This window comes from Amphiprion ocellaris, chromosome 1 (genome assembly GCF_022539595.1).
Source record: "Amphiprion ocellaris isolate individual 3 ecotype Okinawa chromosome 1, ASM2253959v1, whole genome shotgun sequence".
Lineage (NCBI taxonomy): Eukaryota > Metazoa > Chordata > Actinopteri > Pomacentridae > Amphiprion > Amphiprion ocellaris.
The window spans coordinates 3,081,926-3,109,059 of record NC_072766.1 but is presented as its reverse complement, the minus strand read 5'-3'; the positions used below and the strand labels follow the sequence as shown (position 1 = coordinate 3,109,059).

The following is a 27,134-nucleotide window of genomic DNA, read 5'->3' as shown; positions in this document are numbered from 1 at the left end:
CTCCAGCTTTCTCCTTTGACCAGCATGTGATAAAATTGTATCACTTTGGCAATGTGGCACAAATAATTGTGTTTTTTATGCAAATGAAACTGAAGTGATCTTCCCTTGTGACGGTGATTTCTTGTGTGCATGTATTGTCTGCTTCAACGAAAGTCACGGAAAATAATTCTCTGTAAACAATAGTGTTGACGTGTCCTTGTGGTTTGTTGTTAATATGTTTTTAGCCAGAATATCAAAGAGCAATATTAATGCTGTGGTGTTCAGTGGCTGTTTGTGTTATGACATAATAAACTATAAATGTTTGATTTATCACATGCTTTAATTAGGGCTCAGGTCATTTACACAATATGAAAACATTCCATTATAAGTAATAATCAGACATTGAAAGGTTAACTGTATGGAAAAATCCTTCAAAAGTATTTGAAAGGCCTCCATCAATGTTAGATCACTGCATGATTGCAATATTGAGTTATGATTGCTGATATTTAACTTCAAAGACTGCTGGACAGATGTACATAGTTACACATTTATAAGCTGATCATGTTTCGTGTGTAAACTGTGAATCTGTAAAGCAACGAATAGATAAATCTGATATGAATGTAAAGTAGCATGAAGTGGAAACACATCGTATGCTCTGCTGCCAGTTCCAATATATCAGAATAAAATGCATGAGTCAACAGGACAGTAGTGTTTTCTGATGACATATAAGGCCTTTTATTGTGCAAGACTGAGCAAAAGGATTGAACAGTGTAAGTTCTAAAGGTAACAAACATATATTTTAGTATTTTATGTGTTAAGCTTTTATTGCAGACTTTTATTTTGTTACCATTTAGCAGCATTCATCCACATGTCTTTATAGCTGTAAAATTACATTGTCTGCTGCAGTAACTTAACCAGATGAGCAGCGGCCTGCTGGTTTATGCTGTGCACATAAAACTAAACAAATAAAAAATATTTTAAATTCTTGTGCAGGTCCCAAAGTCACCAAAGATACCAAATATAAGAGGCTGAATGTTGGCGAGATTTGTACAAAATGTTGCATAAGACACAGCACACTCGTAAAAATCACAGTGTTTGTGTTCCCGACAGGGAAAATGGTGCTCAAGTGCAAAAATATAAACCAGGAGTCACAATAAAAAAGGCAGCACCCTGTAAAAACTTCTGTCTGAGTACTAAACATCATTTAATGAGACTGAAGAGCAAACAATGAGCTATAACTGTCAGAAAGTGAGGAAAAGGTGGTTTTAATGACTGTTAAACGAGTTAAAGGGAAATGAAAGGTGTGCAAAGTGCTGAATAAATATCCATATTAGTGTGTCCACTCACAAATATTGTGTCACACTCTTTAGGTCATGGGTGTGACGGTCAGAGATGCTTCCTTTCTATGAATTTCAGTCATCGTGATCCCATTATTCTGCATGAATCCTCAACCTTTAACTTCTGTTTAATCTGTCTGGTATGTTTTACACTGAATACCCAAAAATACAAAAACAAGACACAAACTGACATAAACGAGATACAAAGCAACAAAAAGAAGACACAAAACAAAAAAACTGAGACACAAACGAGACACAAATGAGACACAAAGCAACAAAAGCAAGACACAAACTGGCATAAACGAGACACAAAATGACAAAACCGAGACATGGAACGACAAAAACGAGACACAAAATGACAAAACTGAGACACAAAGCAACAAAAACAAAACACAAAATGATGCAAAATGAGACACAAAACGAAAAAACGACACACAACAACAAAAAATTAGACACTAAAAGACAAAAATGAGACACTAAACAATAAATGAGGCCCAAAACAAAACAATCGAGACACAAATGAAACACAAAGCAACAAAAATAACACACAAAATGACACACAAAAGCAACAAAAACAATTCATATGGGTTCTGTAAAGTGTCTTGAGATAATCTGAACTGTAACTGGTGCTATATAAATATAATTTAATTGAATTCTGTCTGTTCTGCCATTTAATGTGATTTACATAAGAACTGAGATCACAGCGCTGAAATTCAACCCTGATTAGTTTATTTTTTTGCTGGTGGAAGTTGTGTCACCGCTGCTTTCTGACATGAACCTGACAGAACAAGGAGAAGCTGAATCAGCAGCACAGCAAACAGAACACTGTCCCACATAGAAATGCCTCATGAACCTGACAGATGCTCACACTGGAGCCGCTGTACACTGTGTTCTCTGTGGATCTTTCCACTCAGACATCACCTTTCATCTCACATTTTCAGACCCACATCTGTGTCAGCCTTCATTCTTCACATTTAATCTGATTGTGTATCCATAAATGTCAGATTTTCTGCACGGCTGTTCACATTAAATGCAGGAAATCCAGGAAATCTGACGTCCAATCTGGCTGAGAGATGCAGACGGTGTAAAATCACGGCATGTGTGGTGTTTCAAAGGTGTTGATTAGGATTTAAGATACTGATGCTTTTTAAAGAGTTTGTAGCTCTAATAGAAGTGAGTGTGGTTTAGCAGATTCTGCACATTTTGTTCTGATCTTATTGTTGACTGAAAGCCCAGAATCATCCGACTGCCACCTGCTGGCTGTAAATTAAAAATACATCTGAGAAGCCAAAAGACAGACCCAGAGAGTTTTGCCCTTTAATTATTTCTATGTATTTATAATAATAATAACAATAACTTCATTTATATAGCATCCTGAATAGCAGGATAGCTCCGACAAGGTCACAGGAAGATAAATAAAGCTCTCCACCTCGCCTGGATGCAGCAACAATAGACTGATAGCAGCTCAGTTTTCATGTTGAGGAGCTTTTTCCTCCAAGCTCCAGCTTTCTCCTTTGACCAGCATGTGATAAAATTGTATCACCTTGACAATGTGACACAAATAATTGTGTTTTCCATGCAATTTGTGACAATTTATTCTTGCCTGAAACTAAAATATCTTTGTGCCTGTTTCTGTAGAAATCAGCCACCTAACTTCAGCATCTCACACAGAAACTGTCTCTCTAAATGGTTCTTCACAGCCAGCAGTGATGCTGAGAAATGTAGCTTCTGACATTCAGTCTAACAGCTCAAACAACCCTGATTAAGATGTATTTTTTTGTTCTTTTGATTGAAAATACACACACACACACAGATTTATTTTAGCATTTAATAAAGGATCTTAGTCCAAGACCAACAATGAATTAAAAAACAAATGTAAAACAATGTTTTCTACACATACACATAGGTATCTTTCTATATATTTCACATTTGTGGTAAAAAGGTTTAAATTAGAATGAAATTATATGTAAGAATGAAGCAGAAAAATGTGTCAAAATGTGTAGAAAATGTCAACAAAACAGACATGACATGAAAAACTCACCCTACAGTTTGACATTCAGTCAATGGACTGACTTTATTAGTGTGCTGCAGAACCAATTTGGGTTTTAATTTCCTACTCTTGGACATGTTTTATCTTACTGGATGATTGGAAATGCCAAAACAGGCTCTGTATTGCACCGACCCTGTGCCACTATGCCAAACAGCCGTATAGATAGAGTGAGACGAAACTACAAAATAAAAGCAGGGTTTGGATTCTTAAAGGGAGCAAATAATTCAGACTAAGAGCAAATTTGTGCAAATTTTAAAAGCATGAACACTAAATAAGGGACTCTGTGAGCAAAAGCTGCAATTTCAAACAAATGCATCAACAGAAACATAAAAAAGTCACTAGTTAGAAAGTGCTACAAGTGTTAAAAGTCCAAGCTACGCAGCAAACGTGATCTCCAGGGATCCGTTCTGTGCTGCGGTTGTAGCAGACGGAGCTTCGATTATTGGTTACTGAGGAGCTTCTAGTCGTCGCAGCCGAGCAGCTCCATGCGTAGAGTGATGCGTTCGTGCCATTCCCAGGGGATGACGCGGATATATCGAGCGTAGAACGGAGGCTCGAACAGATTCTTTTTGTGGGTGTTGTTGTCGATGTTTCCTTGGAAAAGCTGCAAATAAAAGATCAGAAAAAATATTTAGTCACCGAGCAAAAGCATTGTGTATTTTCACACAACCAAGCTGAACCTGCACACTTTCATGATGCACTCTGGGTAATACATGTACTCAACGTCTTCACCCTCCTGTCGTCCTGCGGGTCAAAACTGACCCGTTTTAAAGTTTGAAAATTGGGGGGAAAAATATATATATTTTCACAGTGAAAACTTCCACATTTTTGGGAAATTTTTGAACATTTTTTGGTGTAAAAAAAGAGATGTTAAAAAAAATAGTTTCTTTACAAACATTCGGAAAAAAATCAAACCAAAATCCAGCGAAATTCGCTGGATTTTGGGTTGATTTTTTTCCGAATGTTCTTAAAGAAAATATTAGAAGTTTTACTGACATATATGAAATCACTTTAGATATTTTTAGGGATTTTCTTGTAAGATTTTTACTCATTTTTAAAAAAAAATATTTACAATTTTTATTTATTTTTTTTTACTTTTTAAATTTTTATTTCTTGTCAAATTTGGGGATTTTTTTTTTAAATTAAATGTTCAGGCAAACTTTCAAGGAATTTTTAGAATTTTCTTCCTGAAGATTTTGCAAATTTTTATAAATTTGGGACATTTTATTTGCTCAATTTTTGACGAAGGAACAATATTTTTTGCTGCCTGTAAATGAGGGCAGCAGGAGGGCTAATGACTGATCGTGATGTGTGTTTCCAGAGGCTTCCAGCTCCACCCAGACGTTCAGAAAAGTCAGTCAAAGCCTCGGGCAGCATCCATGCAGCTCAGTAAAAACTTCAAGGCTTGTTTTGGAGTTTTAATGGCTCATCTGCAGCTAAAATTCTCCATAATAAAAGGCTTCATTGAGGAGAAACAGAACAGGAAGCTGATAATAATGCATGACTTCTTAGACTTGTTTCTTGACAAGCTGCAGGTTTTGTGTACTACTTTTTGAATTCATACAACACTTCAGAAAAGAGCTATTGCATGTTTTAGCATTTGCAAGAACCACGCAAAAAATGCCTAAAATGACATGAAAATGTGTGCAGCTTTGTAACTAGTCTGTCTATATACATGAGTGAGGTCTTGCCACGAACAGCACCTCCTTTAGTTTCTTGTGAAGATGTCGAAAACTTGGAGGTGATACAGAAATTGAGCAATGGACATTTGAACTCAGTAAAAACGGAAGATTTTTTTGGCTTTATTTGACAGGTTAACCAGTTGAGCTACCTGGGCAAAAACGGAAGATTTTGATTAAAGATTTTCAGTCTAAGTAATCACTATGATATTTGCAATCCTGTAACTTTTGCTGTGAAAATGCTGCAAGAGTGACAACCTGCAGTGTCATTTTGTACAGTGTGTGTTTGGGTCAAATTAAAGGAAAAACCTGAACTCTACAGTGAGATAGATAGGTAGATAGATAGATAGATAGATAGATAGACAGACAGACAGACAGACAGACAGACAGACAGACAGACAGACAGACAGACAGACAGACAGACAGATAGATAGATTTTCGAGGGGGTCTGGTGGTTGTAATGTATTTCACATTTTCTGACCTTATCGTTGTCGGTGTTCTCGTCCTTCACTGTACTCCACAACTCTCCATCGTTGCTGTAGGCGACTTTAAACACAGACACAAACTGAACCACACCAAAGTCCTTAGCACCCTGAGTGATGATGCCTGTGAGGCGTTTTGTCTTCTCTAGATCGACCTGGTGAACGAATAAACAAAAAAAACCCTGTAACATTCTGCTTGACATTTTACTAATACTGACATCTGACTACAAATGTCCCCTCACCTGGATCCACTCTGAGCGGTTGTTGTGAGCAGGAGACCAGGCGTTCGTCTTCCCCGCCTTATCCAGCCGGGCGAACTGAGGGTGCCATGTGAAGGTGTCGATGCCCCACGTACGGAAAGTGCTAGAGGCTGAAAGCTGGCCGTCTGAGACGAGCCGAGACTTCATCCCCAGAGGCTCTGAGCAACCTGCCGTGTTTGAATAAACTGTGAATCCGAAGCAGATGGGAAGACGGAGGGAGGGAAAAACCAGAGCGACAGAAGGAGAAAGAGCAGACGAGAAGGGGGAAAAGACAAGTGAGTTCACCCAAAGGAAAGAAGAATCAACTTCACCCAGAACTTGAAGGCATAAGGAACATTTTTAAAGCAAGTGACTGATTAAAATTCATTAACACCCATTGATGATGAAGTGGAAGCAACAAAAAGAGGTGTAAAGAGTAGAGGAATGCATGCCATATTGAGCTAAATCTGGTTTTCTGGAAATGTTTAACTTGTTATGATTCAAGGAGACAAACACAAAAGCGTGTGTTTCTGTCTGAGTGCTTCAAATTGCTGCTTGTATTGTTTCAGAGTGAGTGTGAACCCACACAGTGCTGTTTATGCTATAGATTTTCTCTGCGGTGTGACCACGGCTTGATGTTATGCAGTTAAAATAAACTCTGTGACTGTCATTTTGCCCGTCAGCAAAGACCACAACAAGAAGACATCAAGACAGTAAAACAAGAGACAGAGAGGAAGTTAAACAAAAGACATTCTCAACGTTTTTGGGTTTTTTTGTATATTTTTGTTGACTCCCTCAAAACAGGAGTTCACAGAGGACATAGCTTGACTAGACTTGAACCTAAAGTAGGGTCAATATATAACTAAGGGACTTCTGAAGTCCATAGGATACATCTGGCATACATTTTTATTAAAAGTAAAAAAAAGAACTCATGACAGATTTTTCTTTTTTGGCAATAAACCAAATTTTATATGGAAAATAACAAATTATATCTGTGTCCAAGAATTCCCTTCCAACTAAGTTCCCCATTACAAAAATACCTCTCAAGGAAGTGTGTTAATTCCAGATCACATGACCTGCTCATTTAGTTTCTTTTTTGGTCATTTTCAATCAGTTTTGTGGGCATTTTAGGTCTTTTTGTAGCCGTTTTCAGTCTGTTTGTGATCATTTTAAGTGTTTTTGTGGTCATTTTGCAACTGTTTGTAGTTATTTTGTGTCTCTCCTCATTCTGTGTCTTTATATGACATCTGTCTCACTGAGTCATTTTGTGTGTCTCTGTGGTCATTTTGCAACTTTTTTTTACTTATTTTGTATCTTTATATGATAATTATATGTCTCATTGACTCTTTTTGTGTTTTTCTGTGGTCATTTCGTGTCTTTTTGAGCCTTTTTTGGTCATTTTGTGTTTCTTTGTCAGTCTTCTGAGTTATTTAATATAAAGAGTCAAGTGTCAACAGGTTTATTACAATATCTTTATAAATAACTTTCGATTTCAATTTTACTCAATTGTATATATAATATTTAGAAGAATCTTTCTCTAAAAATGCCATGTGGTATTTGTTAAGTTGATTTTAGGCCTGAAAATAGCAAAAATGTCAACTATGACACAAGAAGTCCTGCAGTTATACATTGAGCCAGTAGGTCATTCATCTCTTTTCATTGATATCAAATTTGTTTCTGAGCTTGCTGTGAAAGTTAAAGCTGTATCTGACATTTTCTTTGTGTTTACCGTTCAGCTCACAGCCCACCAGCTCCATGCGCAGCGTGCAGGCCCTGCGACAAACCACGGGGATGATGCGGATGTACTGGGCCACGATGGGAGGGTCGAACAGGTTGGTTTTTGTGCTGTCATTGTCTGTGTTGCCCACAAAAACCTGCAGTGCACAGATATGCAGAATCAGGTGAGCAAACTGAAGAAAGAGAAGCTTTCTGTGCCCATATATTAACAGAAAGTAGCATCTAACCTTGTCCCGACGCTGATTATCCCCTTTGTAAGTGACGTAACTGTTTCCATCAAAGCTGCTCGCCACCTTGAAGGCCTTGATGTACTCCGCTGTGCCCATTCGACTGGCTCCCTGGGTGATGATGCCCGTCAGACGCATCTTCTTCTGCATGTTAATCTGCAATTTATTAAAGGTTCCTGCGTCAGTAAACATCATCCTGTTCTCACTGGTCCGCCTCACAATTTTAAACTTCCCCCACCTCGATCCAGGGGTTTCTGTCGTGGCTGGCGGACGTCCAGGCGTTGACGATGCCTTGGTTGTTGAGTCGAGCCAACTCCGGGCCCCAACGCTGAAGACCCAGGATGCCATAGTGCACGGAGGAAGCCGAAATCTGAGACTCCACGATCGCTCCTCCTTCCATCCCCAGCAGGGAAATGCAACCTGGTGTATAGTACAAAGCTTTGTGAGTCACCAAATGACCATTAAAGCTCTAGTTTAGGGTATTTTACCATTTAAAACTCTTGCGCCAACTTTTTGAAAAGGATTTTTGATGAAAAGCCGTACTCATCTGACCGAAATGTGACTAATGACTTGGTGAACTTACGTAGCTGGCACTGCTTCCCAACGTATGGCGAGAGGCACTGGCAGGCGTAGTCTCCATCCAGATCTCGACATGTTCCTCCGTTCTTACACGGCTGGTTGGCACAGTCGTTCACATCTGAAAAACACAGCAGCATACATTATTCTCACATCCTCAAACAAGTGAAATAACCTGTGAAATACAACGTGGACACCTGAACACAAATAGCTCAGATAAAGAACAGAGGAGGTCAGCTGGTGGACGACTCCAACAGTCTCATTCTGTCTTCAACACACAGTCCATGACTGTCGCCATATTAGAGTCTAATACGGTGACAGAAATGTTCCTGAAGGCTGATAATTGTATTTTTGTGTCCCGCACAAGCACAATCCCGATTAAAAGCATAATCTGTTAGTCGAAGACACATTAATCCACTTCTAATGGCATCTTCACATATGGTTACGGCTGTAAAAAGCTGCAGTGTTTTGCTATTTGTTTTCCAAGCCTGACATAAAGAGAGGGTTTTTTTAGTTTTGTTTTTACAGTTGTGAAAGAATTGAAAAAAGACACAGAACATATTTAGAGGTTATGTCCATGTTGTGTCACAGCCACACAAACTAAAACTTAATTAATTCTGATATTCACTAATAACAAATGTACAAACTGGGCTCTTTATATTCAGTTCATAGGTGTAGATTTCTGGGGGACTAGCTTCAATAAATATTTGAAAGTAATAAAAAAAATCCTGCATTATAGCTCATTACCTTTTAAATCAATCTCTGAATTTTGTGTTAAAAGAAATAAAAACATTCCACTTTTTCTGCATCACTGAAAAACGCAGTGTCACCTTTAATAATGCTGCTCACGTGCAACCTCCTGCCCATATTTATTCTATTCTGTTCTATTCTATTCTAGGAAAAGTGCAAACTGATGCCAATCTACTTCCATGTCTCAGCTGATGGTGAAATTGGTCAGTGGATGTCATTTGTGAGGATTTCCAGATTTTTCTCCTTCATCCAGTGCAACAGACTAAAGCCTTTCCTCCACAGTAACCATGGCAACAAATTACGTCTGCAGACACTCCTGCTGTGTTATGGTGACCAATCGTCCACAAGGTGGCGGTCTTGTACAACAAGTCTACATGTTTATGTAGAGACGCGGGATGAAGGCATCAGAATAGAGACACAACAGCCTTCACTGTCAACACAAAAGAGCTTTAAACAGATCACTTGGTAATGATGTTTCTCTAGTATGTGATAAATCTTCTTGATGTTTCCCCAACGCTAACCAACACATTTAACCCTCCTGTTGTCTTCACTTACGGGCAACAAAAAAATATTGTTTCCTTGTTTGAAAATAAAATCCAAAAATTCTGCAAAAAAAATCCCCCAAATTTCTGAAAATTTGCAAAATCTTCAGGAAGAAAATTCCAATAATTCTTTTTAAAAAATCCTCCAAATTTGGCAAAAAAAATTCTTGAAAATATTTTCAAAAAATGAGTAAAAATCTTCCCAAAAAATTCTAAAACTATCTAAAGTGATTCCATATTTATCAGTAAAACTTCTAATATTTTCTTTAAGAACATTCACATAAAAATCAACCAAAATCCAGTGAAATTCACTGGATTTTGGTAGATTTTTTTGTGAATGTTCTTAAGAAACATTTTTAACATTTCTTTTTTTCCACCAAACAATGTTCAAAGATTTCCCAAAAATGTTGAAAATGTGGACATCAGAAGTTTCACTGTGAAAAAATTTTTTTCCCCCACATTTTCAAACTTTAAAACGGGTCAATTTTGACCTGCAGGATGACATGAGAGTTAACCCAAGCAGCCAGATCAGGTCTAACATCTGTGTTACTTCCACACAGATCCACTAAAAACAGCAAGAAAATCACAACCAGATGACTAAGAATATGCATCTATACATGAGCTGCTATTCAATTATACAGAAATGTATCATTTATAGTCCTTACATGTCTATCTACAGATGGGGGACAAATTAAAGGAAAAAGCTGGGAATCTGGTGCCTCTATGGGGACATTTTTCTGGCATAGTTTCAGGAAACTTATGCACTATGTGGGAAAGTTCACTGCAAATCCATACAAAGTTGTTCTGAACGTTCACCTTTATCCTATGAAGAAACATTTCTGTGCTGATGGGAGTGGACCTGTGGAAGATAACGTCTCCATCCAGCAGTCACTTAATGAAAATGAATCATATTTTATGGCGTTTGCAGTCACCAGATGTGGAGATTTTGGACCGATGTGTCCATTTAATGAGAGAAAGAATCGTGTTTATCTACGGTAGCTCCAGTATAGTTCTACAAACTTGGAGAATGGATGTAGTTTTCTGGCAGCATGTGGCGGCTCAACACCTTACTAAGACACCTAATGTTGTTTTTTGCTTTAATTTACTAAGTGTCTGTGTATGTTTAGCTGCCAGCAAAAGAAAGCAACATTTTAACTGTGGCACACCTAAAATTTGGTGACCACATTTTGTCTTCATTAGATTAAATTTTACAGTATTCTAGCTGGGATAATATTTTATTTTAAATAAGGGCTCTGAGCATTGTCTGGCAGGGAGATCATCACCTTCTATTTTTTACATCCCTCACTGTTTAATTTGGGCTCCTACACCTGTTGTAGTTTTAATCGGGCATTTAGTATAAGTTAACCAAAGAAAGTCGTTACCAATTGAGGATATATTTTATGTTTTTATATAGTTTTGACAACAATAATTGTACAAAATGTTTCTAATACAGTATTTACATGACCCAAAAGTGCCTTTGTCGCTTTTTTTTATTAGTTTAGCACACTGAAGTAGTGGAATGTGAACAGTGGTATGTATAATTTTGGATTAATGGAAGGAGAGAGAGACAATATTGCACTTACGAGGACACTGATACCAGGATGTTTGTACATTCGAGTTTGTTAATTGAAACCAAAATGATACAGATGTAACCTGGAGGACAGAGAGTGTCTGCGTATTATCTCCTGTATCTTGCGGGTATTAATTTTTGTTACTGTGGTCCTGAGAAAATATCATTGGAACACACCTTTTTAAAAATAAGTAACAAGCCTAAACTGAGTCTAAATAAAACCTGTGTGGTCACCAGCTGCCCCAGTAAATGCATGAAAAGCCGTATTTAACCGTCCATAACAAACTTCAGAACTAAAGCAGATGACGGGTTGACGTAATGCCTCATGGGTCTTTTTAAATTCTTGTTCCTGCTAATGCTAAGAGGATTGGTCACCACTTAGAATGGCTGTATGGCGGCAACAACACTGAGCCCAGCACGGCTTCTGACACTGAGAAACAAGCGATCTTACCGAGAGATGGACCGTGAAATAGCCTCACTCGTTTGATCCCTAGATCCAGCTCTGCAGACGCTGATCTCACTCAGCATTTCATTTAGTCAACTATGATTACTTACAATGTGCTTTGGCAACACTGTTGACATGATGTTTATACTAAATACACAAGAATTACTACATTCAATTAAAATGTATAAAGACACCTCATTTTGATACCTTCTAAAATGTTCTTTAACTGCAGTCATATCAGTATTTTTAACTATGAGCTAAATGGAGTGAAATTAGTGCCACTAGAACCTGAATTTGAACTGCTGAGCTTGAATAATTGTATCTCAAATTTAAATGTAATATACTGAAATTTTGTTTGAATAAACTTGAAACTGAATTTCATATATTGAAATTGAATTCAGTTGCTGTGATATTGTGTTGAAGTTGAATTCAACCAGTTAAATGCTCTTTGATTGCAGTCATACAAGTATTTTTAACTATGAATTAATGTCTGTGCTTTCAATGGAGTGAAATATGTGTGACTAGAAAGAGAATTTGAATATCTGAGCTTGAATAATTGCAATAAAAATTTGAATTTGAATCTCAAGTTTAAACATATTAAACTGAAATTCTATTCCAATAAACTTGAAACAGAATTTAAAATACTGGAATTGAATTCAGTTGCTCTGAAACTGCACTGAAGTTGAATTCAATCAATGAAATGCTCTTCAACTACAGTCATATAAGTATCTTAACTATGAGTTCATGTTTGTTTGTTTTACTGGTGTTACGGCCACCAGTATTGTGCCGCCTGGTTTCTGGGTTGGTGTCCTGTTAGGTCTTTGTGTAGGGAGATTACTTGTGTGGGTCCAGCTGTGGCTGTTTTCAGAGTGTCTCCAGAACCCCAGCTGCCAGCCATTCCAATTAATGACTCCGGAGTTGACGACCTGCGCTGCAGCCCTGTTCTCCCCGCCTCCCGACCTTCCTGATTGGGCCACCATCCAGTTCCCTTCCACCTCTAACCAACCAGACACAGCAATCACCACACCTGCAGACTACATACCTGCAAGCATGCTCTTAATCTGGGCAGCTGGTATCTGTGACCAGTCTGCCCTGGTGCTGCTCTGTGAGTGTTACATTGTTTGTATTCCTGGGATGTGTTTCGGTCTGTAAATACTTGTGGTGGGTTCTATAGACACTTCGGGCTTCTGTTGGCAGTTGCTACTTTGGTGTGGAACCTACAGTCTCAGTGGAGGCTGAGGCTCCAGGTAGCAGTCCACCAACTTAATGAAGAAGCTGTTCATTATTTAGAGTCTTCGTAAACTGTGTGTTCAGTATGTGAGTGTGAGGCACCAGTTTTGTTTAGTTTGTCCTTTTGCACTCTTTGTACTAGTTTCTGATACTCGTGGTGGGTGTTGCTTCTGTATTTAAATTTGGCTAGGGAGCTTAGTTACTTTGTGTTTAGATAGTTTAGAAACTCTGTTAGCCTTCGTTTTGTTATATTCTGTTCTTTGATTTGGCAACATCCACCAGTTTTGTGTTCTTTATCACTTTTATGTTCCGTTTGCCACTAAGCAATAAAATTCCTTTACCCGAACCATTAACATCTGGTTATATTGTTGTATCCAGCCACCCTAGAGGTTGGATCGTAACAATTGGGCAGAAATTAGTGCCAAAAGAAACTGAATTTGAATATTTGAGCTTGAATAATTGGAATAAAGATTTGAATTTGAATCCTGAATAAACCTGAAACTGAATTTAATATACTGAAATTGAACCCAGTGGCTCTGAAACTGTACTGAAGTTGAATTTCCATAATTTAAATTCATCCTCATTGAACCTTCCTCCCTCCCTCCCTAACACTTCTCTACCAGTCCAGCCTGTAAAATCTGCCTGATTCCAAGTTAGAAACTGTTTGGGAGTGGACCCCCAGACCGGTGGTCAGTCTGTGGGCTTTAGGAGACTGAACTGTTCATTCACTAAATCCAACTTTAGTTGAAGTCCTGAGAGTTAAACCTACATTTTCAACCTTTTTACAGAGTGAATCATAAACACAAATAAGCATAAGCCAGGATTATAATCACAGTTCAGAGGATTTACGATGTGATGTTTGCAAAATAATCCCACTTTTTGTCTTTTCCTCTAATAAAAGCCAAACTTCTGCACCAACCGCATGCCGACTCAGTGATTATATTCCGAGGATACGATGGAATTTGCTGCTATTCTGTTCTTGGTGTGATTGGGTGAAACTGGAGCACAAATGGATGCAGTGTTGGCCCAGTGTGGAGGGCGTCTGCATGCTAAGAGACTTGGAGTGGTCTTTTACTAATTAGCCAAACAGAATAACCACAGAAAGCCGCTGAATGAGTCCTTTTCATGAAGCTGCTGAGCGGACTACACATCTCCTTCACTGCCGGGTTGTGACAGGCAGGAAAGAAACGCTCATATGTTCACACTTGTAGAGAAATCTGCTGAAAGTGGAGTATTCTGGGGTTTGTGATGCACTGCTTGCTGAGATGTTCCAATCACAGACTGTATAGGTTCTTATGGTCTCTATGGTTCGGATTAAATCTGACTTGAATTTCTGTCCTTTGCCTCCTTTTTCTGGTATTAAAAGTAGGGATGTCCGATAATATCAGACCACTGATATTATCGGCTCAACATTGGCATAAAAATGCAATATCTGTCAATATCGTCATCGTTTTTTTTTGCCTATAATGGAAACCGATAAAACAATGCCTGGACTTCGCCAGAATTTACTCACAGAGGGACTACTGTTTGATACAATTTCAAAAAAAAAAAAAGACATTTTTTTCCACAACTTCAGTTGAAGTAGTTTTCTTGTTTTGCACAGACAATGTTTCCATCTGAAAGCCTTGTTGCATCTGAGAATGCATCCAATGGGGCATCACAATAAAATGAGGCATGATGTGTCAATTCCACCACAGGAGATATATGATGTTACCTAAAATTAGTTAAATAGCCCACAGACATCGGTATCAGTTGATATCGGGATCGGAAATTGAGAGTTGGACAATATCGGTTCTTGGCAAAAATCCAATATCGGACATCCCTAATTAAAATCTATCTGATGTAGATTTTTTTTGCTTGAAATCTAGGTGTTAATACTTCCTCTGATTGATAAATTCTTCACATTAACTTGTTAATAATAATAATAATAATAATAGCTTTATTTCTATAGCACTTTTCATACAGAAAAATGTAGCACAAAGTGCTTTACACTCAGAGATAAAAACACGCCACCAAACTCACAATCATTAGTTACATTTAAAACAAAAACAAATTAAACTGAACAAATTAAAAACAATAAGATAAATAAAATGAAATAAAAATACCTAAAATATATTAAGTTAAAAATTTAGTTAAAAGCCAGACTAAAAAGGTAGGTCTTAAGTTTGCTTTTAAAAATATTATTACAAGTCGCCCTCAGATCTTCAGACAGGCTATTCAATAATCGAGGGGCATAGTAATAAGCTTTGGCTCAGGTTAAGAAGCTTTCAAGTTAGTAGTGGTAATTTTATAGGCGCGAAAGGCATAAAGGGGGCAGATCAGGTGAGGAGAAACTTACTGATCTGGCAGTGAACTCCTTCAAAGCCCGGCTGACACTTGCAGACGTACTCGTTGAAGACGTCGCCTCGTCTGGTCGGAGCGATGACCTCACAGGACCCGTCGTTCCTACAGGGGTTGGGACTGCAGGGTCCTGAGAAGATAACAGATTAGTCTTAGTCCAAAAATAACCTCGCTTCTCATCCAGAATTTTTTCTCTTTTCCTCTTTTGTCCAGCTCTACCTATCTCTGTCAGGTTACAGGTGTCTCCTCCAAAGCCGTCGGCACAGATGCAGATGAAGGGATCGTCTCCTAACCCTGTCACACATGTCGCCCCGTTGAAGCAGTGATTCACTTCACAGTAGTCACCTGAGGGGAAGGAAGGGACAAACAGGGAGTGTATTGAATATTTCAAATCTATTTTAAAATTTTTGACATGTTATGCAGTGGAGTATTTATCTTGTTGCCACGGTAACCCAAGATTCAAACAGTTTCTGCACTGCAAGCACACATTGTTCTGAACAACCTGCTGTTTCTAGAATGAGAAAACTCTTCTGATCATGTGCTTTTATTATGTTTGTGAAAGAGAAGAAATTAGAAGAGAATAGAACAGAATAGAATAAAATAGAACAGATCTTTATTGTCACTGTTACAGAAAACAATGAAAATCAGTTTAGCACTCTCCGTATAGCAGCATAAAAAATAAACTATATAAGGCAATATTAACACGGCCTATAAAATATATACAACCAAAATATAAGAGCAAAATATACAGTGTGGAAACTGTAAATAAATGCAGGTTGTGTGAAATAAAATGTTTAATCACAACAATTAATCATGAAATTATTCCTGGGAAACATTATCATATGTCATATTCAGCATTCAGTACTACCTGTATCGTTATTTTATTTAACTGATTCCTGACAAAGGGCTGCACAGTGGCTTGGTGGTTAGCACTGTCGCCTTGCAGCTAGAAGATTCCTGGTTTGCATCCCGACATTCCTGGGATCTTTCTGCATGGAGTTTGCATGTTCTCTCTGTACATTAGTGGTTTTTTTACCGGCTTCATGCCACAGTCCAAAAATATGCTGAGGTTAATTGGTAGCTCTAAACTGTCTGTAGGTGTGAATGTGAGTGTTGTTGTTTGTCTCTGTATGTAACCCTGTGACAGACTGTTACCTGTCCAGGTGTCCCCTGCCTTCACCCTAAGTCAGCTGGGACCCAACAGAGGATAAAGTGGTGTCTAGATAATGGATGGATGGATGGATGGATGGATGGATGGATGAAGGCCGCTATCAACCAGCATTTTGCACCTAAGTGAGCTCAGAAATTCAAGTCATTGCAGTCCAATAAATAGTCTAATTAGTTGTCATTTCCACTTCATAATGCCCAACAAACCCATTTGACCTGCTTTATGATGTGCATGTGAAGGCATCACTACCCCACCAAACTGACAATGTAGCAGAGTTTTGCATAAACCCCAGACTGCCTCCTTTCCACACCATTTAAGGTTAAAATGAAGATATTTATAACTGACATAATTAAGAGCATAACTATTATATTTAATTTACAGGTTTCATTGTTCATGTCTGGAATCTCAGAGTTACTCCCACCATCAAATTGAGAAGAAAAAAGTGAAAAATGGATGGATGATTCCTGATAAAATAAACTAATATAAAAATATACCACTTTTTTTTATGATGCAGCTGCCTCTAAGTCTGTGTTCTCCAACAAAGTCCCAGTCAGCACTATCTGGTTGGCTGCACACCACAACTAACAGCCAAAGAAAATCAAAGACAAGCTGAAAATCTCCCTTTAAATAAAACATTTAATACAAATATAAAATATTCCAACAAGGTTTCCTGTTTAGGTTTGTGTTTATTGACTTGCACGAGTGCTGCTTTCAAAAAGAATCACCATGACTGAAGCAGGAGAGGATGAGATATTCAAATGCAAACGTTTGATTTAAAATATATTCACATTAAGACTCCACCACAGCACTAGATTTCCCAAAATTCCATTTAAAAGCAACTTTCAAATTTAAATGTATTAGACTGAAACTCTGTATGAATAAACTTGAAACTGAATTTAATATATTGGAATTGAATTCAATTGCTCTGAATTTGTACTGAAGTTGAATTCAACCAGTGAAAAGCTCTTCAACTACAATCATACAAGTAATTTAACTATGAGTTCATGTTTGTTTGTTTTATTGGTCAGAAATTTGTGCTACCAGAAACAGAATTTGAATATCTGAGCTTGAATAATTCTAATAAAGATCTGAATTTGAATCTCCAGTTTAAATGCATTAAACTGAAATTCTATTCCAATAAACTTAAAAACTGAATTCAGTATACTGGAATGGAACTCAGTTGCTCTGAAATGGTACTGAAGCAGAATTGTCATAACTGTACTGAAATTGAATTTTCACAATTTAACTCCTGAAACTCCAGTTGCGCTAAATGTCCATGAGTTTGACTGTGGCTTTGTTGAGTCTGCAGATGCATAAATGGCACCTCAGAGCGGTTACAAAGAAAAGCTAAACACTCTGGACGTTTTGGTTGTGTATATTATGGTGTAGCTGGGTCGTTGTTACTCCGCCAAGGAACGGCGGAGTTATGTGACAACCGGGGTGCGTTTGTCTGTGAATCTGTCTGTCTGTCTGTGTGAAACATCACTCTAAAACGGAGCAACAGATTTGGATGAAATTTTCAGGGAAGGTCAGAAATGACACAAGGACCAAGTGATTAGATTTTGGAAGTGATGCAGCTTATAGTCTGGATCCATGGATTTGTTAAAGATTTCCCATTGGGAGATATAGCAGCCGGCACGGTGTTCCTGTAACCATGACACGAACACTGTGTCAGTTACCTGCTGACGATCACACGATTTCATTCTACCACAAAATGACTAATTTATCAGTTGAAATTCATACAAGGAACAAATGATTAAACTGTTGGCTGTTTCTGAGTCCCGCTACATATTTAGGTCATGTATGTAGCAAACCCCAGCCAGACACATTAAGTTCAGCCGTCAGCCTTATTTTGAACACAAATTCCCCTTTCTGTCCTTCCCTCCTTTCTTCAGGAAACACCATCAGAGCTTGTCTCCATTCCAGCTGCTTCTAAGTTTAGACACATCCTTTACTAGACAGCAACAGCTGGAACCGTTTTCTTTCATCTTCATGTGACTTTGCCTGTGCTCAGCACAAGGTCGTTTTTGATTAAAGATTTTATCCGTCGGAAATGATACTTCAACTGAGCAGCCTTGGAGGAGTACTGCGCTCTCTGAGTGCTTTTCTAGTTAAGCCTGTTGCAGCTGTGAGACCGGATGGAGCTTTGAGCCTGAGCAGTAGACAGGATGAAGGTAGCAGACGGGATAAAGTTGCAGACAGATGTTCAGCTCTGTATTGACTGTCAACACTCTTCTGTTTGTATCCAACTCCTGTACGCTTTTAGAAATCCTCACTGGCAAACTAGGCCAAAAAAATCCTTCAGCAACTTGGTTTATTTTGTGTTTGTTAAGACAATAGATCTAGTAGTGATAGACACAATCTAAAAGAACTTCGGCTGCATGCTCAGGCGATAAAGCGTGTCTTAAAATGAGAATGTGTGATTGGAGGGTTTAAGCAGGGATCTACTGTGTTTCCTGCTGCAGCTTCAGCAGTGAAGCCCAAAGTGCTGAGTCACTGATCTAGTCTGGATCAACTCAAAAGATGGCAGAGGCCTCCGATGGGAGCAGCAGGGCACAGATTTATGAGTCACACAGGAGATGTCAAAGCTACACAACCTTTAACTAACAGTGTTTGTTTTCTTTCTTCAACCAGAACAATGACTCATGAGACGCCACGTCGGACTCACAGAGCAGCTCCAGGTGGAACCGCTGGAGTTTGGTGTATTTCACAAAAATTACGAGGCGTAGAAATGTGATTCTGAGCATGTGAGCGAGTCCATTTAAGCAGTTGTCACCGTACTCAAACCAAGTGGCACATCTGACAGCTGTGGTTTAAACTGGGCCGACTGGCTTTACCACTAAAGTGACATGTTTCAGCATGAGAGCAAACCACAGAGGAGGTTTTTACAGTGGAAAATGTGAGTTTTGATAATAAAACTGCTTACAAAAAAGGTAAATATGGAAACAGAATGCTTCAGAAGTGTGCTGAGGGATACAAGTGTGAGAACAGAAAATAAAATCTGGAAACAACCGCTTTTTATGAAAGCAACCCTGATGGCAGAATGTGTCTCTGTGCAGGATTAACAGCTTGCAGGATTAGCCAGGTTGCACAAAAGCAGCTCTTTCGGGAATGAATTACAGTTACACAACATGACAGGGCAGCCGGACACGCAGCAACGTCGACTGACAGGTTGGGAAGAAGCAAAGCAGTTAGTTCCTGCATGTACACAAACATCATGGCAGCTGAAGAACAAAAAGCCACATTCAAAAACTCCAGATAACGACTCCAAGTCCTGCAGGTTGAACTAAAGCTACTGGAAGTGAGCAGACAGCTGGCTCATGTTGGCCTCAGACAACAACACATATGGTGTTATTTCCATCTCCATCTGCACCACCTCCTAGTGCGTCACGGAAAACGCTCAAATAAAAGCTGAAAAGTCACCTTTAAGCATGTTGTAATGTGTCACAAACTGCTCTGAATCCTCATCTGTGTGATGCATGGGAGAGCAAACAAGAACTGAGAGCAGCATCTCTCTTTTTTCCTGAACCTGCCTCTTCCAATGACCACTGTGCAAAATAGAACTTAGTAATAACAGAGTCTCACATGTAATAACAGAGCAGCCTCACATTTAATCACCCATTCTGCTGTGACAATAATAATAAGTTTGCTTTTATAGTATTTCTCAGTTCGTCCAGGTCCTGGTCTTTTTAAGTGTTGTAGCAGAAGCCTGAGGAACTAAAAATAAGTCCAACTGCTTTCTGTGGAAACACTTAGGTCTCACATCTGTATCTACCAATCACATTTTGACTGTTTTTCATGGAAAACTACATATTTTTGTGCTAAAGATGGAATAAACGTGCTTTTAGAGCATCTATTTGAATATAACAAGTGAAATAACAGGAGTTAAATAGAAAAACACTTCCAAACACATGCACTGAGTTTGAATTTGCACATATCCTCATTCATTAAAAGCACCTTTTTAGTGAAAAACCGAAAAGTAGATGCAGCAGGCCTGTGGGTGGGGAAAAGGAAAGGAAAAAGGGATGGAAAATAAAGGTGGCAGTGCCAAAGTCCGCTTGTGGATCATATGGAAAAAGAGTAAAAGCAGCCTGGAGGTAGAAATGTGTGAGAAACAAGTGACCAAGTAAACAGCAGAAGTGGATCAGAGTTCATTATAAATGCGATTAATCTGATTTATGTCAAAGAGCACTTACCTCTGATAGAATACAGGCAAAGCAGCAGAGTAAAAGCTCCTAGATACGTTGTGATCACATTTCCAGGACGTTTCATATTTGTCTGTTTCTAGCTTTATTCTTTCTCTCTGCTGGTTTATTTGTCCGGAGCGACGCGCTGCCGCTGAACTTCTGACTAGTGCTGCCTTAAAGTGCTGTGGGAAAAACCGGGATTCAGACCGAGGAGTCAGGTGAGAGCTGGGATTTTCCGATAATACCGAGTTAACGACGTGTGACGTCATGCGATGGGCGGAGCCTGGGAGGAGGAAGAGAGTCCAGCAGCATGTTAATGAACAGAACACTGTTGTGCAACTCTGCTTTATCTCTGCTGCCTGTTTAATTCACACAGTGTTAGTGCTGCAGGAATTCAATTCAGCCTGAAGGAATCTTTGTGCTCAACTATTTTTTTTAAAATATATTCTTATTTGTACTTATACTGATGCATCATAAACAGAACATCATTAAAAAGATATTTTCCATTCCTTGTTTAAGAAAGTGAAAATGTAACATGTTCTAGATTGTTGTACAGCTCTACGTTATCTCTGCTGCCTGTTTAATTCACACAGTATTAGTGCTGCATTATTATTGGAATTGTCCAACTCTCAATTTTTATCGGTTTTCATGATAGGCAAAAAAAGGATAACGATTTTGACCGATACTCCATTTTTTCGCCAATATCGGGCCAATCATATCGGTGGGACAATATTATCGGATATCCCTTATAAATACACACACATACACACACACACACACACACACACTAGTGTATCTAAAACAATTAGAACAACATGAAAAAGTTTGGTATTTTCCATTAATGGTTAGTTGTTTAAAGTGAAAATTTCAAGTAAAGCACTTTCAGCTTCCATCTGCTGACAAGCTTTATGGAGGTGCAGATTTACTTTTCAGCAGGACTTTGCAGCTGCCCACAGAGCCAAAACTACAACCAAATGGTTTGCTGACTGTGATATTACTGTGTTTGATTGGCCAACTCATCTGACCTGAAGCCCAGAGGACCCCATATGGAATATTGTCGAGAAGAAGATGAGAAATACACAACCCAGAAACACAGATCAGCTGATGGCTGCTACTGTGGCTCATGTCCTGGCCTTCCTGGGGTCTTTCTGCATGGAGTTTCCATGTTTTACCTGTACGTGCATCGGTTTTCTCCAGGTTCTCCAGCTTCCTCCCACTGTCCAGAAACATGCTGAGGTTAATTGATGATTCTAAATTGCTGATAGGTGTGAATGCATGTGTGATTGTTTGTCTGTATATGTAGCCCTGTGATAGATTGATTCCTGTCCAGGGTATCCCGTCTTCACCCTCAGTCCGCTGGGATAGATTCCAGCACCCTCTATGACCCTACAGAGGGTTAAATGTTGAATAGAGAATGGTCTGAGGTCATGGTTCTCTGTCGGAAACTGATGGATTGCTTCCTCCAGGTTGGGAGATAGCTGCTTCCTCAAGCGAAGGAGTTCAAGTATCTCAGGATCTTGTTCACGAGTGATGGGAAAACGGAGTGAGAGATGGACAGGAGGATTGGTGGCGTCAGCAGTAATGTGGACGTTGTACCAAACCGTCATGGTGAAGAGGGAGCTGAGCCACAAGGAGAAGCTCTCAGTTTACCATCCATCTACGTTCCAGTCCTCACCTATGGTCATGAGCTCTGGGTAGTGACCCAAAGAACGAGATCCTGGATAGAAGCGGCTGAAATGAGCTTCCTCTGTAGGGTGTCTGGGCTCAGCCTTAGAGATAGGGGGAGAAGCTCAGACATCTGGAGGGAGCTCAGAGTAGAGCTGCTGATCCTTCACCTCTAAAGGAACCAGTTGAGGAGGTTTGGACATCTGATTCAGATCCTCCAGGGAGACTTCCTTTGGAGGTTTTCTGAACACGTCCTCCTGGGAGGAGACCCCGGGGTAGATCCAGAACCCTCTGGAGGGATTATATATCTCATCTGGCCTGGGAACGTCTCGGGATCCCCAAGGAAGAGCTGGGTAAGTGGAAGAAAATGGATGGATGGATGGATGGATGGATGGATGGATGGATGGATGGATGGATGAAGGCCGCTATCAACCAGCATTTTGCACCTAAGTGAGCTCAGAAATTCAATTCATTGCAGTCCAATAAATAGTCTAATTAGTTGTCATTTCCACTTCATAATGCCCAACAAACCCATTTGATCTGCTTTATGATGTGCATGTGAAGGCATCACTACCCCACCAAACTGACAATGTAGCAGAGTTTGCATAAACCTCAGACTGCCTCCTTTCCACATCATTTAAGGTTAAATGAAAATATTTATAACTGATATAATTAAGAGCATAACTATTATATTTAATTTTACAGGTTTCATTGTTCATGTCTGGAATCCTCAGAGTTACTCCTACCATCAAATCTAAAGAGAAAAGTGAAAAAACTGAGTGATTTACTTAACAAGTTGGTACTTTGAATTAATCCTCGGGAACCAGTTGAGGAGGTTTGGACATCTGATTCAGATCCTCCAGGGAGACTTCCTTTGGAGGTTTTCTGAACACGTCCTCCTGGGAGGAGACCCCGGGGTAGATCCAGAACCCTCTGGAGGGATTATATATCTCATCTGGCCTGGGAACGTCTCGGGATCCCCAAGGAAGAGCTGGGTAAGTGGAAGAAAATGGATGGATGGATGGATGGATGGATGGATGGATGGATGGATGGATGGATGGATGAAGGCCGCTATCAACCAGCATTTTGCACCTAAGTGAGCTCAGAAATTCAATTCATTGCAGTCCAATAAATAGTCTAATTAGTTGTCATTTCCACTTCATAATGCCCAACAAACCCATTTGATCTGCTTTATGATGTGCATGTGAAGGCATCACTACCCCACCAAACTGACAATGTAGCAGAGTTTGCATAAACCTCAGACTGCCTCCTTTCCACATCATTTAAGGTTAAAATGAAAATATTTATAACTGATATAATTAAGAGCATAACTATTATATTTAATTTACAGGTTTCATTGTTCATGTCTGGAATCTCAGAGTTACTCCTACCATCAAATCTAAAAGAGAAAAGTGAAAAACTGAGTGATTTACTTAACAAGTTGGTACTTTGAATTAATCCTCGTGGGAAAGCTCTGCTTTTTTTTTTTTTTTTTTTTTTGTCTGCATTTGTTCTCATTGTTTAACTCCACAAAAGGGGAGTCAACATTTTATGAGATTGATGCATATTTTAGTCTTGCAGCCAAATATTTTAATATTTAGTGCATGTGTGTGACCATCACCGGCCCTCCCTGAAAGCTAAGCAGATATTCTTTATTAGAATTCCCTATTATGAGCCAGGGAGGGCAGTGCTACACCTCAGTGATGTGTGGGGGAAACAAAGACTGGACAGGACGAACAGGACGAACAGGATGAACAGGGATAGAAAATAACAGGCGCTGCTATTGCAATTAAAGATTGTAAGGTGGTGTGTTATGCCCAACTACTAATTGCCCATCAATAAAAAAAAAAAATAAATAAATAAATAAAAATTTGAAAAAAGAAAAGAAAACCAAACCAACACAAAAGAAAAAGAGATTCAATAATAAATGAACAAATGGTACTGAGCACCATAATTGTGGGTGTCTTGATAGTATAGAATAGAATAGAATAGGCCAGAAAAGGATACTAGTGCGAGAGAGAATGAGTTTAGGGTAGAGACTGGAGAAATTCTCAGCACATTCTGGCGGGACCCATCAATCGCTGAAATGGGACTCGGCAGTAGCTGGCAAGACCTGATCAAACATGCAAGTGTGAAGAACCCCGAAGCCCAGAACAGCAGTCACGGCAAGGCAGGGCCAAGTCAACAGGGCATCCCTCCCCCCGGGCCGTAGGAGCCACAGGGCGGCACCCCCAGAGAGCCACCGGGGCCACCGTGAACGACGCGAACCCGGAGAACAAGAGGGAGCAGCTACTGACACCCCCTGCGCGCCCAGACCGACCCAGGTGGCCCGGGGCACGAGGACCCACCCGCCACCCAAACCCCAACCCCGCCCACCCCAGTCCCCACCAAACCCCCCACCCCACCACCCGACCCGCCCACCCCCACCCCCTCTCCCCCCCCCAAGGGGGCCAACGGCCCCACACAGCCAGGAAGCCAGACACAGGGGCCGAGCGGCCCACCGAAGGGATGGCAACCAGCCCATCACAAGGCAGGCCGCCACCGGGAGCCGGCCAGAGGAAATCGGAGCCGGGACCCGATGTGAGTCCAGAGGGTAAAAATGGACAGTGTGGTGGGGCCCGGCGACGCCGACAGGGAGGCACCCCGCATACCCCCCCGCACCAGGCCCCAGGTGAGCGCAGTACTCCCAGGGCCCCCACTCCCCGCAATGCGCCCTGACAACCCACCAGGACAGAGTCACCACATGCCACCAGCCCGCAGTACAGCCACAGCGCCCACCAGGACGGCCAATCCAGCCCCCGCAGCCCACCAAGAGCCATCGCACCTGCCCGGACCCGTCGGGCACGCAGGAGAACCCCCCCCGACCACAGCCCCCAGGTCCCGGGGACCCCCCAGCCACAGCAACACGGATGATGGTCCACCCCCGCCACACCATAGCTATAAGGGGGCCGGGTCCCACCAGTGAGGCCATATTAGTGAGATCCCCCCATTACTCCCTGTTAATATGTCTCCCGATCCCAGACTGGAGACATTATCCCTGCACCGTGATAGTGTAACCCTGAGTGTCATGTGGTGCATTAAAAGTGGGGAGGCTGGGCGAGGCGTCCAGGGGGCGGGCCAGAGGACCACAGAGGATGGCTACTCTGCAGCCTACCCTGGCCCAAGTTCCCCGAGCCGTCCCAGACCTACCCCCAAGGTGTGAGTGTATGTGGTGCATTAAAAAGAAATTAGAGAGCAGGGGAGGCAAGCAAGAGGGTGATGGGGAAGAGACAAGGCCGTAGAGCCCTGCCATCCGCCCCACCACAGAGCCCATCATTCCTGCCCCCACCTGCTCTCGGGGCCCTAGCTGTTGTGTCCCTATATGTGCCTAAGACTAACTATATACAGTGACGTGTGGAGTGTGTGAAGTGCACAGTAAGAGGCAGTCTGGTGTGGATCCGGCCCATGAGGAGAGAGCAGCGGGGGAGACAGGTAGTAAGACCACCGGTACTGATGCAGAGGGCCCCCAGAGCCCAGAGGCAAGAGGCCAAGGTGAGCCCACACGAACCCGACCGGCCCGGCCAGCACCGAAACCCCCAGAAGTCGCAGCGCTAGAGCAGCGCCCCGGTAGGCGCCACAGCCCCACCACGGGCCAGCCGCATGCAGCACCCCGCCCCGGAGGGAGGACCAGGCCGCACCACTAGGAAGCAAGGGCCATGAGCCCCCACGCCCACCCCGGAGCCGGCACGTCCAGGATGCAGGGCGCCCACTCCGCAGCACCACCGAGACCCCACCCACCCCACTACTCCCCAGGACAGCACCGGGCCCGGACAGAAGCCCCCAGCCAGCAGAAATTTATCTCCAGTGGCGGCACACAGGCAAGTACCAAGGCCTGTGCCCGGATGAGCCAGAGCCACCCCCCCAGAGAGACCACCCGGCCCCCATGCCAGACCCCCAGGCAGCGGAGGGCCCCCAGCCCCCCCAGGGGAGGGAGAGGGGCGAGGACGAGCGGCCAGGCAGGAGAGGAGGGAGGAGGAGGGAAGCAGAGCAGGAAAGGACAGGGGAGCGACCGGAGGGCCGACCCACCCCAAACCCCAGGGCCAGCCAGGGCGCCCCAGAAGAGACCAGCCGCCGCCACCCCCAAGGCCCCAGGAGAGCGCACAAACCCAGCAGACCCAGGACTCAAAGGGAGAGACACCGGGGACACCCACCCCCAGGCAGAGGGGCCCGAGCCACGCAGGCCCCGCAGAGCCAGAGAGCAACCCCAAGAGCAATAGGGAAGGGACACCACCAGTGTATGCACACAGCCTTGAAGTCCATGGTGCCATCCTACTTAAAAAGGTAGAGGGTTAATAAGCTGAAATAAAGCAGAGAGAAGTCAGACCATACACACAGACAGAATAATAATTACAATTTTATGAGGGAAATGGCATACGCCCACATACAAGCGGAGGCTATAGATTAATATTTATTGATTTAATAAATGGAGACCATTTTTCTTTGAAGGAGTCCAAATGGTTTTTTTCTGATAGCAGATATTCTCTCTAGTGAAATGTGTTCTGTGAGGAGGTTCAGCCAATGGGTGATGTTGAGGGCTTTCTTATCTTTCCAGTTAACTAAAATTGTCTTTTTGGCAATGGCGATAGCTGCAAGTGTGGGTTGGATATGAATGTCTGGAAGGGCTGTTTGCGTTAGATCACCAATTAGGCAAACGTTCGGGGAATGTGGAATCCCGCAGTCCAAAATATTGGAGAGTTTCTGCGTGATTGTTACCCAGAATTGATAGACGGGTGTACAAAGCCACAGAGCGTGAAAGTAAGTGTCAGTCATGTTTTGGGTGCATTGCGTACATGTGTCTGAGCGTGAGAAGCCCATTTTATACAGTTTATATTGCGTTATATGCGTTCTGTGAAGCACCTTAAATTGGATCAATTGTAAGTTGGTGTTTTTAG

General features: G+C 41.3%; 1 protein-coding gene across 2 annotated transcripts; it reads right to left on the bottom strand.

The window, feature by feature from the left end:
* Positions 1 to 3,130: 3,130 nt before the first annotated feature.
* On the bottom strand, positions 3,131 to 20,763 carry LOC111565745 (EGF-like repeat and discoidin I-like domain-containing protein 3). 2 transcript variants are annotated; one of them, XM_023265966.3, is made up of 10 exons: positions 20,548 to 20,763; positions 15,403 to 15,528; positions 15,182 to 15,313; positions 8,314 to 8,427; positions 7,969 to 8,150; positions 7,731 to 7,886; positions 7,496 to 7,640; positions 5,770 to 5,954; positions 5,527 to 5,682; positions 3,131 to 3,970 (listed from the first exon to the last, which is right to left on the bottom strand). In XM_023265966.3, the coding sequence occupies exons 1-10, from the start codon at positions 20,621 to 20,623 to the stop codon at positions 3,827 to 3,829; spliced, it is 1,416 nt and encodes a 471-aa protein (XP_023121734.1). In that variant the 5' UTR covers positions 20,624 to 20,763; the 3' UTR covers positions 3,131 to 3,826. The 2 variants fall into 2 exon arrangements, with proteins under 2 accessions (XP_023121734.1, XP_023121733.1); XM_023265965.3 differs by having other exon boundaries at positions 5,770 to 5,972; positions 20,548 to 20,762.
* Positions 20,764 to 27,134: the final 6,371 nt, after the last annotated feature.